This window comes from Durotheca rogersii, assembly GCF_024521655.1.
Source record: "Durotheca rogersii strain YMJ 92031201 chromosome Unknown GGS23scaffold_21, whole genome shotgun sequence".
In the NCBI taxonomy this organism is placed as follows: domain Eukaryota; kingdom Fungi; phylum Ascomycota; class Sordariomycetes; order Xylariales; family Xylariaceae; genus Durotheca; species Durotheca rogersii.
In genome coordinates, this window is record NW_026251252.1 from 470649 (window position 1) to 487142 (window position 16494).

Sequence of the window (16494 nt, forward strand, 5' to 3'; positions counted from 1 at the left end):
TACGATATTCGGCATATATTCTAACGCTTTAATAAGAAGAAATCAATTTTAATTTCTCTAGTATATAATCGACGATAGGATCTTCGTATATTACTTAGACCTATAATTAATTTCAAATTAATTAAGAATTAATCTTTTATAGCTTAGGAGTAATACCTATTCTTCTTTTATAGCGTTCTTATATGTTCCGAATTTAATTTCTTATAGCTCTTATAATTCTAAATTAATTTTAGATTAATTATTAGGGTTTATAATAATATTATTATTCTAAGATAGGTTTAATTCGAAGTTAAGGCTTAGATTTACATCTATATTAAAATTAGATGCGAAATCCATATCTAATTAATTAAAAATTAATCCTTAGATATAGATATAAAGAAGGATGAAATATAATACGTTAAGTATTATATGTCTAACCGATTTTAAATGGGTTACTAATCGATTAACGATTAAAATTAGTATGTAGGTAGGTAATTCGAACTTTCGTAGAAGTTTTAATTTTGGAAAGTTTAAAATTAAAAAGTCTATGGGATGTACGAAGAAATATATCCGTAGATCTATCTTATTTAGTTAATAGGGAAAAAGCTCGGCTAAATCGCCTAATCCGGTTAGAGGTTGGGGTAAGGTATAGGGGACTAGTTAGGCTGATCTGAGACCTCCTAAGCCGCCACTGAAGCTGGTTAGCCGGGTCTACGTGCAGCAACACGTAAGTAGTATAAGTGCGTATTCACACACGAGGCTAAGCGAGACCCGCTAGAGATCCAGGGGAAACCCGGAATCGCGCGACGAGATGAGATCTAGAGTCCTCGCTCATTTTTTATACTTAGATATTAGGGGGCAGTTTTTTTGTTTCGTTTTATAGTTACTTCAGATTTCATTCCTAAATTTCTCAATTCCCGCATCCGAAATATATCTCCCTTTTTCCCGTTTTGAGTAATTTTTGGCCTCGATCTTGCCGAATACCGCAGTCCGAAGTGAGACTCGCAGTCTTTTTATCTGTTAATTTTTCTATAGATATATTCCTTGTTGGCTAATCGCACCGGGCAAATGGCTACGCCGCCCCGACGTCGGATCGTCGGCGTTTCCACCAAGATGTACTTCTCCGCCGCGAGGACGAGGCGGTACGTCAGCGAGCTGCTGCAGATCCTGACCTCGTCGCCACCGGACCTCCTCGCCCGGCTCGACGTGTTCGTCATCCCGGACCACATCACGCTGGCGTCGGTCGTCTCGCAGCTGGCGGGCACCCGCGTGCTGGTCGGCGCGCAGGACGCCTCCTGCGAGGACGCGGGCCCGTTCACCGGCGAGGCCTCGCCCGCCGTGCTCGCCGAGGTCGGCTGCCGCATCGTCGAGCTCGGCCACGCCGAGCGCCGGCGCCTCTTCGGCGAGACGGACCGCGACGTGGCCCGGAAGGCGGCCGCCGCGGCCAGGAACGGCTTGACGCCCCTCGTGTGCATCGGCGAGCGCGCCCGTGGGGAGGCGGCGGCAGCCGCCGGCGAGTGCAGGGTCCAGGTCGAGGCGGCGCTGGCCGACCTGCCCGACGGCGCCGACGTCATCCTGGCCTACGAGCCGGTCTGGGCCATCGGGGCCGCCGAGCCGGCGGGGGCAGACCACGTCGTCTCGGTAACCAAGGCGATCAGGGCGCTCGACTGCGTGCGGCGGAGGAAGGGGACCACGAGGATCCTCTACGGCGGGAGCGCCGGCCCCGGCCTGTTCGCGAAGCTCCAGGACGGCGTCGATGGGCTGTTCCTGGGCAGGTTCGCGCACGACCCGGCCCAGTTCTACAGGACGATCCTGGAAGTAGCCACGGCTTAGGAGCGCGGATCGGGTCAGCGATGACTGCCTCTGGGCGGAAAGTGCGTCTTCGGAGAATTGGCAACCAACTTACCCGACCCTACGGTGGCATGGGGAAGCCAGAAATGGCGCACGGAATCGAGCTCTACGCAGACATGCTACCCATATTGTCGAGTATGCCGTGTCGATGGACGCACGTCGCGTAACTAATATCCCCAGCGAGGACTTTGGAATAACACATAACCTATGGTATCTTGGACCATGACATGACCAATCGGCATATGCCCAGGCACGCACGTGTCGAGAAGGAGAATACAAAACAAAAATTCAGGTGCACTATCCGTACCATTTAAATGGCGTCTTTTCCTCGCATGGCTGCCTGATTGTCCCTAGCCGACTTCGGAGTGCATAGTCTTTCTCCATATTCAAATATGCACAAGTAGAGAAGGGGGGACACTACTGCCAGAACGACGATAAAGTCAGAGCCGAGGTGAGGCATCTCCCAACAGCACAGCCGACTGGGCCTAGTTCAGGACCCATTCGCTGCCTCTCTTGACAAATTTATCGAGTAACATCGCGAGGTCTGCTAGTACAAAGCGGCAAATGTAAAATCCGAAGAACTCGGCCGCATGCCTAGTGCACAGCTCGAGTCCGACCTGAGTCTTATCCGCGTGGCGCAGGCCAGGGTCGTCGACTTGACGAGCGATTTGATCTAGAGCCTGTTAGCATCCTATCTTGTCTACGGGAGGAGGGAAAGGAAAGGGAGGAAATATGTGGGGGTGCTTCGTGACTGCGGCAAAATAGCCAAGTAGTTAAATGAATTGATGCACTCACCGACCGTCTGCGCAGCATCAAATAGTCTCGCTAGACTAGCCATATAGTGTGCGTACGGCCCGTCGAAACTTACCGATGCGACGTCTCGTTTCGCCGGCTTACTGCTGGGATGGCTGGTCATGGGTAGGCTCGGTATCGAGCCGACTGAGGTCGGGACATCTCGCTCAGCCACGCTGGGACCGTTGCTTCCGCCGCTGTTACTCTTTCCGCCATAGGCACTGGTCATATTGGCGGCCGATCCTTTATTTCTCAACCTCCGCCAACTGAACGCACCCCCCTTTCCGCTGACACTAGCGCTGCGAGGCACCGGCGGAGCAACCTCGACGTCCCCCCCATCGCGGAGCCCATTCATCCCCTGGGTGCCAACTTCGTTTCCGAGTTTCCGCGACAGCGTGATCTGAACTGCTTCGAGGATGTTCTCGAGGCTCTGCATCTCCTCCAGGACGGCATCCGCGTCATTACTGTCCACCCTTGCGAGTTTGAGCAGCGCAGCTGTCAGGAGGTCGCACTGCGATATTTTATCCTCCAACGAACGCAGCTTGACGCCCTTCACCTTCCACGCATCCCGAGGAATGAAAAGTCGACTGCTTATATACCCCCCGCGCGGGTGGGCGAGCGTCTGGTAGAGGGCACGCATGAGCCAGAACGGTCTAAGCATAGCATCCGACGGGCACGGCTCTAGGGGTACTGGCACGTCGGGGTTGTTGTGGAGGTGGTGGTGGTGGTAAAGTTGGTTGGGCGAATGGGACGTTGGAGAGTGGAAGTCCGAGTCGAAGAGGTGTAGTCCGCCGAAGCCGCCGGTCATCCTTTCATGGAAAGCTGCCGCCAGAGGTGTAGGTAGCGCGGGAATCGTGGGATGCCGGGCGATGGAGGTGTTCGAAATTTGGTGACTTAGCGGGGTGTTGGGGGACAGGTCGGAATCGTCGATGTGTGAAACAGAGAACTGACGCGATTTCAGGGACTTGAGGCTAGAAGACGAGAAGTTCTTCCGTATGCCAGGTCGGGTAGAGGTCGGAGAGTCGATCCGGCCTTCATCGAATTCCTGGATGCCTGCCTGAGTAGCCGGTGGGCTTGGAGGGGCCAATGCCTCACCAGGGTTGACTCCTCTGACCGGTGACGAGGGGGCGCGCATGGAAAAGGGGCCCGGGCGCGTCGATGTCGCAGAAAGCGCCTGCCTTTGCTGGGCTATAAAACCTCCGGGGTTCTTCGACTGAAGCCCAGACGTAGCGGCCGATGGCGGTATGTTCGGCGCCTGGCCTAGCTTCGAGGTCTCAATCTTGAGTTGTTTGGGGTTCTGCCCGGAGAGGCGACGGCTCCGCACCCCAGATGTAGGTGAAGTCTGATGCGGTGGCGAGTGAAGGGACGGCGGCGGCATCTCGGTCACCGTGGACAACGCGGTCGTGGCCGTCGGAGGGTTCGAGCCGGCAGAACCGTGCCAGGTGCGAGAGGTGGTGCTGCTAGAGTCCGATTCTCTGGGAAATATGGACTGCGAATGCTGGGATCTGTGGTTGGAGGGCGCATCTTCCATCACATACCGCTTGGTTATCTCGTCTAAGATGCGCTCTTCCTCGTCGGAGTCGTTGGCATCGAAAAAGTCACCGCCGAAGTTGTGCGACTCCTGATCCAACGACAACTGTCGCTGATGTTCTCGCTCACGGGCCAGCTTTATCGCAGCCTCGCGCTCGGTTTGTCGCAGCCTCTCCTTCGCGAGCTCCACCTTCCGCATTGCACTCGCCACATCAGCGCTGGCGCCGCTGTGGTTACCCTTGTTGTTGCCAGCGCTGCCCTCACGGTCGTAAGAAACCTCGTACGAATCCATTGGTTCGTAACCGTCATCGTACGCAGCCTCCACTGCGGCATCCAACGCAGCGTCGAACTCCGCCTCGGTGTTGCCGCTAGCATGGCGGAGGTGTCTCCTCCTGATCGCTAGGGACGAGGTCCTCGAGTGCACCGAGGATGAAGCCGAGCCGCCCGATTCGTCAATTGGATCCAGCCACGACGCCGATTCGTGACTAAGGTTACGCCTATGGCTCCTAGAGCTACTTTCCGCAGCGAGCCGGTCAGGCGGCCACGAGAAATCCTGCCGCACAACGGGCTCCGGAGTAGGTGGGTTCGCTGGTGATGGTTGCCTTCGAGGTGACAACGGGGCCGGCACGAACCCTGTGTCTTGCGAGTGGGGCAGGTTGAGCGAGGGCCGTTCGAAATTTCGCCTTGTCTGAGAGGCTGAGAAGGACGATTGGAGGGGGCGCTGGTCCAGGCCGGGGTTCGGAGAGGAGCGGGAACGAAAGGGTTCTCCCGGTAGGTTCGTCAGATCCGGCGACGGCCGACCAGAAAAGCCGATGGGGGAGTCGCCCCTGCCTATCCTCCCCACTGCCGTACCCTCAGCAGAACCCTCGGCGCCGGCCAGCTCGGGTTGGACGTCACGATAGTTGGCACCCTCCGGCCGTGCAGGTAGGGCCTTGTCACTCTGCGCATATACGGGGCCCAGCCCATCTAGCTCTTCTATTCGGCCAGCGTAGGTAAGGCGCTATGGAGGAAATTTTTTCGGTTAGTCTCGTGCGGTTATCGTGAGGCAGTATATTGCGGTTAAACTCACAATGGCCTCCAACTTCCTTTGATCCTCCTCGCCACTCGTCCTAGCAAGAACCTGCTGCAACAGATCACACGCTTCGAGATAGGACTCCCTAGCGGCGCCGTAGTTCTGTTCGTTGTCCCATTGAACGGCGGCGTTCGCCTGTGCCAGGGCCTTGGACAACATTGCTTTCTGGGACGGCTTGCTGGCACGGTCTCTGACCCTCATCGAATCACCGTTACCTCTCGCCGCGGCGGAAGAGCGCCCTCTCGGGTGGCTCTTCTTCTCAGACATGGCGTCGACGGCGAGGCCGATGCGGCTAGAGAGATGGGGAGGAGATTCGGGATGCGCGTCAAGGGGCGAGAGGGAGATGATGGGGGGGAGGCTCGGTAGCTCGGAAGAGGTCGACAGCGCCGGTCGGCTTCGCTGCGAGGCGTTCGTTTCGCTGGAGCCGACACTTAAGCTACGGTAGTGGTAATCGTTATTTCGCCGATCTCGACGGTAGGAGGCTCGACTCGAAGAAGTGGAGGAAGACCAGCGGTTGAGATTCCGGAAACCGTCGCTAGCGGGGCCAATGCTACCGAGGGGCGAAGGAATGGTGGGCGATACCGTTCTGATATTGGCGCTGCGAGGCGGCGGGAGAAGTGACGAAGTCCTCGGTGGAGGGTGGTGGGGGGCGAGTCTGAGACCGGAATTCGAATGGGGACCAGGGTTGAGATGCGAATAGGAGCGGGTGTGGGATTTGAACGTGAAAGCCGGGTTGGAACGGTGGTTAGAGGTTGAATGGAGATCCGGACGGGAGAGGGTATCAGAAGTGGGAGCTGGCCGGGCAGGGTGATGGGGGGGAGTCAGAGGGGGAGTCAGATGGGGAGCAAGATGGGGAGCCAGATGGAGATGGGGTCGGGGACCCGGTCGGACACCGGCGCGAGATGGACCTTCACTAGCACCGCTTGGGGCGGCCTGGGTCGAGGCAGTCGCCGCAGGCGTGGCTGTCGTTACTGTGGTCGTTGCTGTCGTCGTGGGCGTCGTCGTGGCTGCCGCAGCCCCTGTCGTAGCCCCTATCGCACCTCCGGCTGTTGTTCCCGCTGTAGTCCCCGCTGTAGTCCCTGCTATAGTCCCTGCTATAGTCCCCGCTACAGTTCCTGCGATAGTGGCTGCTGTCGTCCCTGTCGTCGTCGTTGCCGCTTCGTCTCTCGGGCCGCGTCCGCGGGCAGCTGCTGCCGAGCTGGGGCCACCTGCACCGCTCGAAGGCGCCGCGACGCTACTCAGATGAATCGACCGGCCTGTTTCCGCTGGTGCTGTGGTTGCTGCTGTGGTTGCTGCTGTTGTTGCTGTTCCATCCCCATCACCACCGACTCCATTGGACCTTCGATTGTACGCGGAATTGCCGGCAGGCGAGGCGGCGTCGCTCTTCGCGACGGCTGAGGGCGATGCGTTCGGGGGTGTGCGCGAATCGGTCGGCAGGTTTTGTTGTTGATGGTGTTGTCGGTGCTTTGGGTGCTGCCCAGAGGAGGAGGACGGGCGCGACGGTACCCAGTGTGGCGGAGGAGGGAGAGGAGGATGAAGGGGAGGAGGAGCGGGAGCAGGAGGAGATAGTGGCATCATGTATCTTCCTTCACTTCTAATTCTACCAGACTAATTTGTCCCGGACTGTCCCACCTCTTTCCCAATTCTCGCTCGCTCTTACACGCTCTCCTATTGCGATTCCCAAGCGGCTCTAGGGCGAGCGCCCCGTGCTGAGACAGCATTGACTCCCACCAGAAAGAGGCAGCCACTGGCCGATCACCCCCTTACTGCACCCACCTTATAGTATCCACCTCGAAGTACCTCGGTATTGTACATGCGTACCTAGGTACCTCTTGTATGTAAGTCCCGCTACAATAAGGTACATGCACCTCCTAAGCTACAATACCTCCAAGTAGGTACCCAACGTACCCACCTAGGTATCTAGATACCTCTCACCCAAGTTCCATACCACGGAAGTCGTCCCGTAACGCAGATAAGCCCTGCAGATGCGGCAAACGTCCTTCTTAGCTAAGCTTCTGCTCTGCTGCGTGTACCTATCAGCTAATCTGTCCCTTCGGAAACCACGGTCAGAATTCACGGTGTTGGTGATTTATTCGTCGCATTTAGCTCTAGCGTCTTGACTATAGATCCAACCCTCAAGGGACCTAGCCTTCTTTTTTTTTTTTCTCTTTTTTTTTTCATGACCCCCGTCATGCCACGTCCTGGAAACCCCATCAAACTCGACATAATCTTAGCAGTACCGTCAAGTTGCTAACGACGTGTTCTTCTTGTAGTATAACGACTTCTGTCGTCTCGCCCGCCGCCGAAAACGGTTCCAGCGGCCCGCGCACAGTACTCTCGAATTGAGATTGCCGAGTAGACACCAACGTCTCAAACGAGACACCGTCGGGGTTCGAAACGACGTGATATTGCATGCGAATGTCGTCAGTTGGGACCAGGCCAGCTGTCTTGCGCATTTTCTGGACGCGGGTGATAACATCGCGGGCGATCCCGTCATCCACCAGCTCCGGGTGCGCTGCCGTGTCCAGAAGAACGATCATGTCCTCCGAGAAGGATGGCTCGTACTGAACTCCGTCGTTTCCCACCACGTTGGGATTGTCCTTGGCCAAGACCCGCACGATAGTCAGATCGCTCCCCTCTAGCTCGATCCCCTTTATGGTTATCTTTTCGTCCTTCAGGTACTGCCTGAGCTCCTCCTGCGTTAGATCCGGCAGAGCCTTACGGACGACTTGGGCATCCCGCTTCAGCTTCTTGCCTAGGTTCGGCCAGTCGACTCGGGCTTCGAGGTGGATGCCGTATCGTTCTTCGTCATTTGTGAGGACAATCTCTCGAATATTCAGCTCCTCTTTCACGTACGTCTGCAGCTCCTCGATATCCGCGAGGTGCTGCGCGTCGGCGATGACTACGAGGGTGAGAAGTGGCGTTTTCAACGGGATGGTCTGGCGCTCTCGAGCCGTCCTCCCAAGTTGGATGACCTTCTGCATGGCAGACACTTTTCTCTGAATCACTTCGTCGAAGAGGGACTCCTGCACCGTCGGGAACGCGAGGAAGTGGACACTTCGCGCGTCCTCGAACTCGGAGAGAACATCATCGCTTAGGTAGGGCTGTAGGAGATGATAGATGTGCTCTGTGATGAACGGCGTGAAGGGTGCCAACGCGCGGACTAGCGTAAAGAGCACTTGGTATAGCGTATCTAAGGCTGCTTTGGTGTCTCGGGAATCCAGGCCAGCAGCTCCCTTCAGCCTCTTGCGGTTGAACCGAATATACCAATTCGTCAAATTATCAATCACCAGCAGCAGGCGCGGTACGACAGTGTACAGCCGGTAACCTGCATGGTTAGCAATCAACCTGCGCTTCGGGTATGTCGCGACTCACCCGCCATCTCTTGGTCGATAAACTGCAGCATACTCTGGCAGTCCGCGAGAATCCACCGATCCATGACATTAGTCGTCTCTGGCAGGCGGGCAACGAAATCACTGCCGGTGGTCTTCTTGAAGAGGGCCGCCTGTTCGTAAAAGAAGCGGTAGCTGTTCCACAAAGGAAGAAGCACTTTGGCTACCACTTCCTTAACCCCTGCTTCCTTAAAACGCAAAGGCTCGCCACGAACAACGGGGGAGTTGATGAGGTAAAGTCGTAGAGCATCGGAGCCATACTTATCGATGACGGCCTTCGGATCCGGATAATTCTTGAGGCTTTTGGACATCTTCTTCCCGTCTTCCGCTAGAACCAAGCCATTCACAATAACTGCACGGAACGGCGAGACGTCAAATAGCTTATTTCCCAGAACGGTCAGCGTGTAAAACCAACCACCTAGGTTAGCCCGAGTTAGCTACGAATATATATTCAGAACCAGCGGTACTCGGGCTCGCAAGCAGGCTGCTCTCGCGGGGGCTGGCCGTGGAGGCCGATACTTACGCGTTTGGTCAAGCCCCTCGGCGATGAAATCAGCGGGGAATTTTCCACGGTGGAACTCTTCGGCGTTCTCAAAAGGAAAATGGTTAGAAGCGTACGGCATGCTTCCCGACTCAAACCAGCAGTCGAAGACCTCCTCGACACGTCGCAGCTGCCCCTTGCCTTTCTTGGAGGGGATCGTTATATTGTCGATCTTGTCTCGATGTATATCGTCCAATTCTCCCGTAAAGCCACTAAGTTCCTTAAGCTCTGCAATGCTCCCCACGCAGACAACTTCTTCGTAGTCCTCGCTGACCCACAACGGGAGCGGCGTGCCCCAGTACCGATTTCGGGCAATGTTCCAGTCATGCGCGTTCGCGATCCAGTTAGCGAATCGTTTTTCTTTTACAAAGGAGGGAACCCAGGTAGTCGATTCGAGATTCGCGAGCATATCTGGTATAGAATTGGTAACTTTTATGAACCAAGAAGAAACAGCCCGTCTGATAAGCTGCGTGTCCGACCGCCAGCAGAACTTGTCTACGTGGGAGACCTGGGTGGCAACTAACAAACGACCAGTTTCTTTCAGGTCCCGGATTATAGCCTTGTCAGCGGATTTCACATACTGGCCGGCGTAATCGGCCACCTCTGCCGTAAAGAGCCCCTTCTCATCGACCGGGCACGGCGGCAACCGCTTCGGGTGTATAAAGCCGGCAGCAACCGCAGCATCGTAATCTTCCTGGCCGAATGCGGGGGCCTGGTGCACAAGGCCGGTACCTTCGTCAGCTTCGACATAATCCGCGCCGATGACTTGGAAACAGTCGGAAAATTGGTCGACAAAGTAGCGGAACAACGGCTCGTATTTCCAACCGATCATGTCCTTGCCTCGGATCTTGCTGACGATCTTATATTTTGCCTTCTTCTTGTCTTTGTACAGCATGGAAAGGCCGCTCTCGAGTAGGACGTATTTCTTGCCCGACTCTTCATCTAGAATCTCGACGTACTCGAGATTGGGGTGAGCAGCGATCAAGAGGTTGGATGGCAGGGTCCATGGCGTCGTCGTGTAGATGATCAAAGACACATCTCTGCCCTGCACTGGGAAAGCGACCAACACTGCCGGGTCCTGCGTCGTCTTCTCGTTTTGCTTCGACTCCATGTGGCTCAGCGGGGTGCAGAGGGCCGTCGAAAAGGGCATGATCTGGTAGGCACGGTACACCTGGTCCTTATCGAAGAGCTGCTTGAAGCCCCACCAACAAGATTCCATGAACGTGACATCCATGGATTTATAATCTTGCGTTCGGAGCGCCGTTAGTCTTCGCTCAGCCAGATCGTAGGGGTGACAAAGCCGAGCCTACCGTTGTCGAAATCTATCCAGCGGCCGAGACGTTCGATGGTCTGCCTCCATTCCGTCGCATATCTCATGACGATAGCTCTACATTCCGCATTGTACTTTTCGATGCCCATCTTCATCACAGCATCTCGGCCAGACACACCGAGGGTCTTGTCGATCTCGTATTCGATCGGGAGCCCGTGTGTGTCCCAGCCGAAGCGACGGACAACATGGTACCCTTTCATCGACCAGTATCGGGGTATGATGTCCTTAATCGTGGAAGTCAGAAGATGGCCGTAGTGAGGCAGGCCAGTCGCGAAAGGGGGGCCATCGTAGAAAGTGAAGCGCTGGCGTCCCTCGGTGAGCCTCAGTTGGGTCTGAAAGGCATCAACCTCTCTCCAGAAGCGCACAACATCTTCCTCTGCCTGGGGGAAGTTAATGCTCATCTTGGCGAATAACCACGGCCCTGCTGCACTTGGAGTCTGGCGGGCGAGGCTATGACGATTTCGTAGGCGACTCGAGCTAAAGTGGGAGTAGAAGGAGGTTGTCGTACCGCCCTCTTATCACCCCGCCAAAAATTTCGCGTGAGTCAACTTACGGGAGGGGAGAGTCCCCGTTTACGGCGACCGCGGGGCAGTTACGTACCCAGGTACCCAAGATACCTAACATGGGTACTTGCGTGCCTTACGAAGGGATGTACCCACACGGGCACTGTCTCCCGTCATCAGAAGATACCCAGGTACCTCAGGTAGACAAGTCTATTCCGGCCACCGTCACCCCCAAGTAATGCAACAAATGGTTACCACAAGTGTTCATTCTACGGAACAACTTATCTAGTAGAGCTCAAGTTTCCCTAAGTGACGCGCAACAGGCGACTGTCTGGGATCCCATCAGGCTATCTAAGGGGACTCACCGCCTCTGTGGCTCGCAGATAAGGACGTACCTACCTAGGGACAGGGCGTCCCCGGATAAGAGGCGGCAGCGCGGCAATACCCATGCACTGACCTGGTTCCGTGGCTATCTATCCTTTAACCGGCATCCCTTAATCACCCCGTGCCGTTCGGATCAGCCCGGAACGGTTCTGAGATGGTGTTAACCGTTCCCCCTTCAGTGCATCATCCCCAGACCCAGGTGTTCAGGGTCAGCCTTTACGATCCGCTGCGTATTTGTGTTTCCCATGCCACCCCGCCAGCCCTGGACAACGACAATGGTATCAGACTTGCTGAGCAGGCCTAATCCCAACGCCTTCTCCACTGCCCACTTGATGCGGCGATCCACGTCCTCCTGCCAGTTGACCTGATCATAGTCCGGTTTCGCTTCGTCAAACAGGAAGGGGTAAACGCCACGGTGAAGGTGGGCGTAGCGCGAGGCTGACGGGTTTCGAGTTACCATGAAGATGGGACACACCGGTCGGTACTTCGCAAGGAGACGAGCCGAGTCCCCAGACGTCGACAGAACGATAATGGCCCCAGCGTTCAAGTCTAGCGATGCCCGCACAGCCGCCATAGCACAGGCTTCAACGACGCTTGTGGGTCGTTTCGTGAGGGAGACCATTTCCTCGTAGTGGCTGACGTAGGGGATCGAATTCTCCGCAGCCAGACAAGTGTTACTCATCTCACGGACCGCCAGCTCCGGGTATGCTCCCTTGGCGGTCTCGCCGCTAAGCATGACGCAGTCGGCTCCGTCGGTGACGGCGTTGCCAACATCGCTAATCTCAGCTCTGGTCGGCCGGGGGTTGGTAATCATACTCTCCAGCATCTGGGTGGCGCAAATCACCGGTTTGCCGGCGATGTTACACTTCGCAATCAGCTTCTTCTGGGCGCCGAACACCTCATAGGCCGGGATCTCGATGCCCAGATCGCCTCGAGCAACCATGATTCCGTCAGCCTGCTCGAGAATCTCATCGAAATTGTTCAACCTAGCAAAAATCCCATTAGAACTGCCCAGGCTCGCGTGCTCAATTATGCTGGGTTGAAAATTTGGGAGACGGCGCTCAAACGGAGAAGAACCTACCCCTGCCTATTCTCGATCTATAGACAATACATCAGCTAACGCGCAATGAGCTTAGGACGAATAGGCACACGAACCTTTGCAATGATCTGGATATGTTTACCTTCGGGTCCCAGAACGTCGCGAATCGCCCGAATGTCATCACCCCTGCGGATGAAGCTCGCAAAGACCATGTCGACGTTGTTCTGTACTCCAAATCGCAGATCCTTCTTGTCCTTCTCCGACAGGGCTGGGAGGTCAACGTCGGTGTCTGGGAGGTTAACACCCTTGCGAGAAGAGATGAATCCATTGTTGCGGCATCGAACTTGAACCGTCTTGTCGTCCTTGATGCTAAGAACGTCAAAGGCAAGGACACCGTCATCGACATATATGACCCTACCGGGTTCGATCACCCGGGTGATGTTCACATAGTCGACGTACCTGAAGGGGGTCAGGTCAGCGGAACGTGGCGTGACAGGTTGGCTGTTGCCTCTCACATATGCTCTCCATTGCAGGCAGTCTTGAATGTTTCGTCCGTGGTGATATCTAGGACGTGGCCAGCCTTGATGGGAATGTCCTGGCCGTTTTCCGTGTCACCGGTTCGAATTTCAGGGCCCTTGGTGTCGAGGGCGATTGCGACCTGCCGTCCATCAAGTGCTTTTTCGGCGGCGCGGGTGTTATCGATGACAGATTGGTGATATTCGTAGCTCCCATGACTGAAGTTCTTCGCGCAGTTAGCACCTCGACGACCAGGAGATGGGGCGGCAGGGGAGGGGGATACCAACCATGCGAACAATATTCAGACCAGCTTGTCGTCTGGTTGCTATGTCAGCTGATGAGATACTCGTCGAGGGGGGGGGGTAGACTAACAGAGAATTGATCTTCTCGACCGAGTTCGTCTTGGGCCCGATGGTACAGATGATGGAGGTCCGGCGATGCGAGTTCTTGGGCGTGGCAGCGGTGTTGAGGCTCGCAAGCCACTCCACACGACTGCCCAAGGCGAGGTGATCGAGAGACGACGGCGACATGGCACTCGGAAGCAGTGCTATCGAAGCTGACGAGAGACGCGTATATGGGATACCTGCGAAGGGGGGCAGGCCGGGGACGGGGATACGAAGAGGATAGGACAGGTGGTTTATTAGGGAAGAAGGGGCAAGACGGAAGAGGGTGAGACGGCGAGACGGTGAGACAGGGAAGGGGGGCCTGTGACAAGAGATATATAGGTAAAGTAGAGACGGGGGGAGACGAGGAATACGGAGAGAAGGGCGGATTGAATTTGTGGTGGGAGTGAGGTATTTCCTTCCAGGCCGTGAATATTTTCAGCAAAGTTCAGACGAATTACGGACCAACCCCACCTCTGGTCTTCTGGTGGGAGAGGCAGACGACCCGTTGCTCGAGCACCCGCGCCGGACAATCCGTATATACCTGGATAGGTAGGTAAGCTCTGATACATGGATGGAATTCACCGCAACCTCCGCTCCCGCCTGGCAGCCTGGTGAGCTCTGGGCGAGGCCACAAACACGCGCACACATCACATCCCACCCTGTGTGCACCGCACACCAGTCGATCCGGCCTCGCCTCCCATGTGCGGGGCCTGATTGGACAGGGGTTAGGTAGAGAGGGAGGGGAAGAGGTGAAAAAAAAAAAAAAAAGAAACCCGTAGGTAGGTACTTACATACATCAATATCTGCACACGATCGATACATTGCCTCCCATCTACCTAATGGGGCGCCTAGAGGTACCTACCTTACACCAGCCGTATACAGGTATCCGGTACCTCGTAGCAGGTGAGGGAGGGGCCACCTGCAGCCCGCCATCTCAACAACCACAGCTTAAGTTACCTACTAGAAGGAAGCGCCTAACCAAGTACCCACCTCTCGACCCCTCCAAAGCACCAACGTCAGAGATACACAGGTAATCGAGCTATGCAGGTGTGTGTGTAGATGAAATCTATGAGTGAACCCGTGCTGCCCATGTGGCCTGTGTAATGGTAAATCTGGCGTCGAGTGCAACATAGAGCACCCACCAGAGGGAGGTACCTAGGTACCTACAGGTAGGTAAGCTAGGAGGTGAGGTCGAGGTAAGGTGGGTACTAGGTACCTAGGTTCCCACCTTATCGGCACCGGAGGTAATGAGATAGTTGATGATTGGACAAGAGCCGGGAAGGGTTATCCCATTCTAGGGTTCGGATTTGGCGTGTTTAAGGCGCGGGGACGGGGATATCCCCTATAAGTACCCATGTCGAGGTAATGCATACTAAAGTGCCTGGCGCGTTATCGATGCACCTCCTAGAATAGGTACACGTCTCGTTTTTTTTCATAACTAACCCCCTTCAAGATGGCAAGGTTAGCGAAAAGAAATGGGGATACGTCATAACATTTTCCCGGGCCGCTGAGCCAGCTGTGCAGTTTGCAACGATGGCTGGGGGAGTGCATACTTGGCTGTTTCGGCCTAAGATGTTATCAAGAGCCTTGACAATCACTACCTACCTAGGGAAAGGCAGTAGTTATGTTGAGACCAGGACTGAAGTTTACACTCCGGATCCCTGCCTCTACGGAGTCGCATAGCTACAACTGGGAAAAAACTCCACTTTTCGGTCGAACGCCCCAGTTTTATCGTCTACACATACGCCCCTAATAAGAGGAGGTATGTATGTTTGATGCAAGTCCCCGATAGCTTTATATTATATTCGTAGTAGCTTATATATGTACGAATAGAGTTATAGGCTACCGAGCTACCCCTTCGCGAGCCGGGTATTTTATATAGGTTTATATATAAACGATTTATTACCGTAAAAAACCGGAAAAAAATCAGAAAAATCGGAAATTTACTTACGTAATTAATTAGCTTAATTAAATTAATATATAAACTTTTCGGATTTTTTACTTAGTAATATAAGAAATTATTTACGATTTAAAGAGTTTTAAAACTATATTAATAATTTATTATATAATTTATTAATAAATCTATTAATTATACTTTATATCGGCCTCTTAACTTATTTCTTTTACGGTAATAAAGTAGGTCTATTACTTAATCCTTTATAATATAGATAAAATAATAATTAAAATTACGTAACTTTTTTTTTAAATTAATCAAGTCTTAAAAACGTTAATTTTTATTATTCTTTTTTAGAACCTTATTATATAAAAAAAGAAGATAGTTAGAAAGGTAGAATTCTTATTATAAAAATAGTTACGATTTTAAAAAGTTTTAACCTATTTAAAAACGTAGTTTTCTTAAAATAATAAATTAAATAAAAACGGAAATAAAGAATAAAAATAGGATTACTTAATACTAGCTATTTTTTTATTTATAAAATAAAGTATTAGGTAATAGACCTACTTTATTACCGTAAAAAAATTAGGTAATGAATAGGAGTAGCGTAGGTACGCTAACGGAGGTACGAAATAAGGGCTACCTAACTGCTAATAACTGGCCTAGTGCCGATTAACTAAGATCATAGCTATAAATAGCTATAATCGGTTAATCGGCTAGCTGAAAACGGTAGCTAGGAAAGGGAACTAGAAAAGGAAAAGGAGGAAGGCTAGAAAGGCATGATAAGAAACGAGTGAATGGCTGTAGGTCGTAATATCTATAGGTCTAAGTCTAACTAATAAAAATATAAATACGCGACCTATATAAATATATATCGAAAAGGCTACGTAGCCTAGATCTACCGTATTACTATAGCCTCTCTAGTTTAATTAATCCGTAAGGAGTAATTAAACTCTTAATAATAATAGGTACGGTAGCTCTCGTTCCTGTTGAACCTAATTAACCTAATCCCGATTAACCCTAATTAACTAAAAGCTAGTTAGTTTAATTAAAGGCTAATAGGATAAGTTAGGAAGAAATAGGTTAACTAAGCGATTATAATAGTAATAAGTAGGTAGTGGGTAGGTGACTATAACCGTACCTAACTATACCCGATCCTAATTAATCCCGAACCTATTTAATCGCTACTAACTAAGAGCTAAGCCAGTTTAATTAACGATTAATAGGAAACAATAGGAAAGATTAAGAAAGGTCCGATAATAACTAGGCTAGCGGAGCTGTAACT

General features: G+C 53.0%; 4 protein-coding genes across 4 annotated transcripts; 1 reads left to right on the forward strand and 3 right to left on the reverse strand.

Moving 5' to 3' along the window:
- Positions 1-607: 607 nt before the first annotated feature.
- On the forward strand, positions 608-2171 carry GGS23DRAFT_215243 (Triosephosphate isomerase). Its single transcript, XM_051511921.1, has one exon. The coding sequence runs from the start codon at positions 1048-1050 to the stop codon at positions 1810-1812; it is 765 nt and encodes a 254-aa protein (XP_051369592.1). The 5' UTR covers positions 608-1047; the 3' UTR covers positions 1813-2171.
- Positions 2172-7340, reverse strand: GGS23DRAFT_215271 (uncharacterized protein). The gene is made up of 2 exons (XM_051511923.1): positions 5222-7340; positions 2172-5152 (listed from the first exon to the last, which is right to left on the reverse strand). The coding sequence occupies exons 1-2, from the start codon at positions 6800-6802 to the stop codon at positions 2531-2533; spliced, it is 4203 nt and encodes a 1400-aa protein (XP_051369593.1). The 5' UTR covers positions 6803-7340; the 3' UTR covers positions 2172-2530.
- Positions 6875-11040, reverse strand: GGS23DRAFT_579354 (isoleucyl-tRNA synthetase). The gene is made up of 4 exons (XM_051517048.1): positions 10468-11040; positions 9140-10402; positions 8600-9034; positions 6875-8552 (listed from the first exon to the last, which is right to left on the reverse strand). The coding sequence occupies exons 1-4, from the start codon at positions 10886-10888 to the stop codon at positions 7438-7440; spliced, it is 3234 nt and encodes a 1077-aa protein (XP_051369594.1). The 5' UTR covers positions 10889-11040; the 3' UTR covers positions 6875-7437.
- Positions 11041-11549: 509 nt separating this feature from the next.
- GGS23DRAFT_613437 (pyruvate kinase) lies at positions 11550-14051 on the reverse strand (the record flags this gene model as incomplete). Its single annotated transcript, XM_051520567.1, has 6 exons — positions 13302-14051; positions 13217-13247; positions 12929-13155; positions 12530-12872; positions 12456-12472; positions 11550-12360 (listed from the first exon to the last, which is right to left on the reverse strand). The coding sequence occupies exons 1-6, from the start codon at positions 13457-13459 to the stop codon at positions 11550-11552; spliced, it is 1587 nt and encodes a 528-aa protein (XP_051369595.1). The 5' UTR covers positions 13460-14051.
- Positions 14052-16494: the final 2443 nt, after the last annotated feature.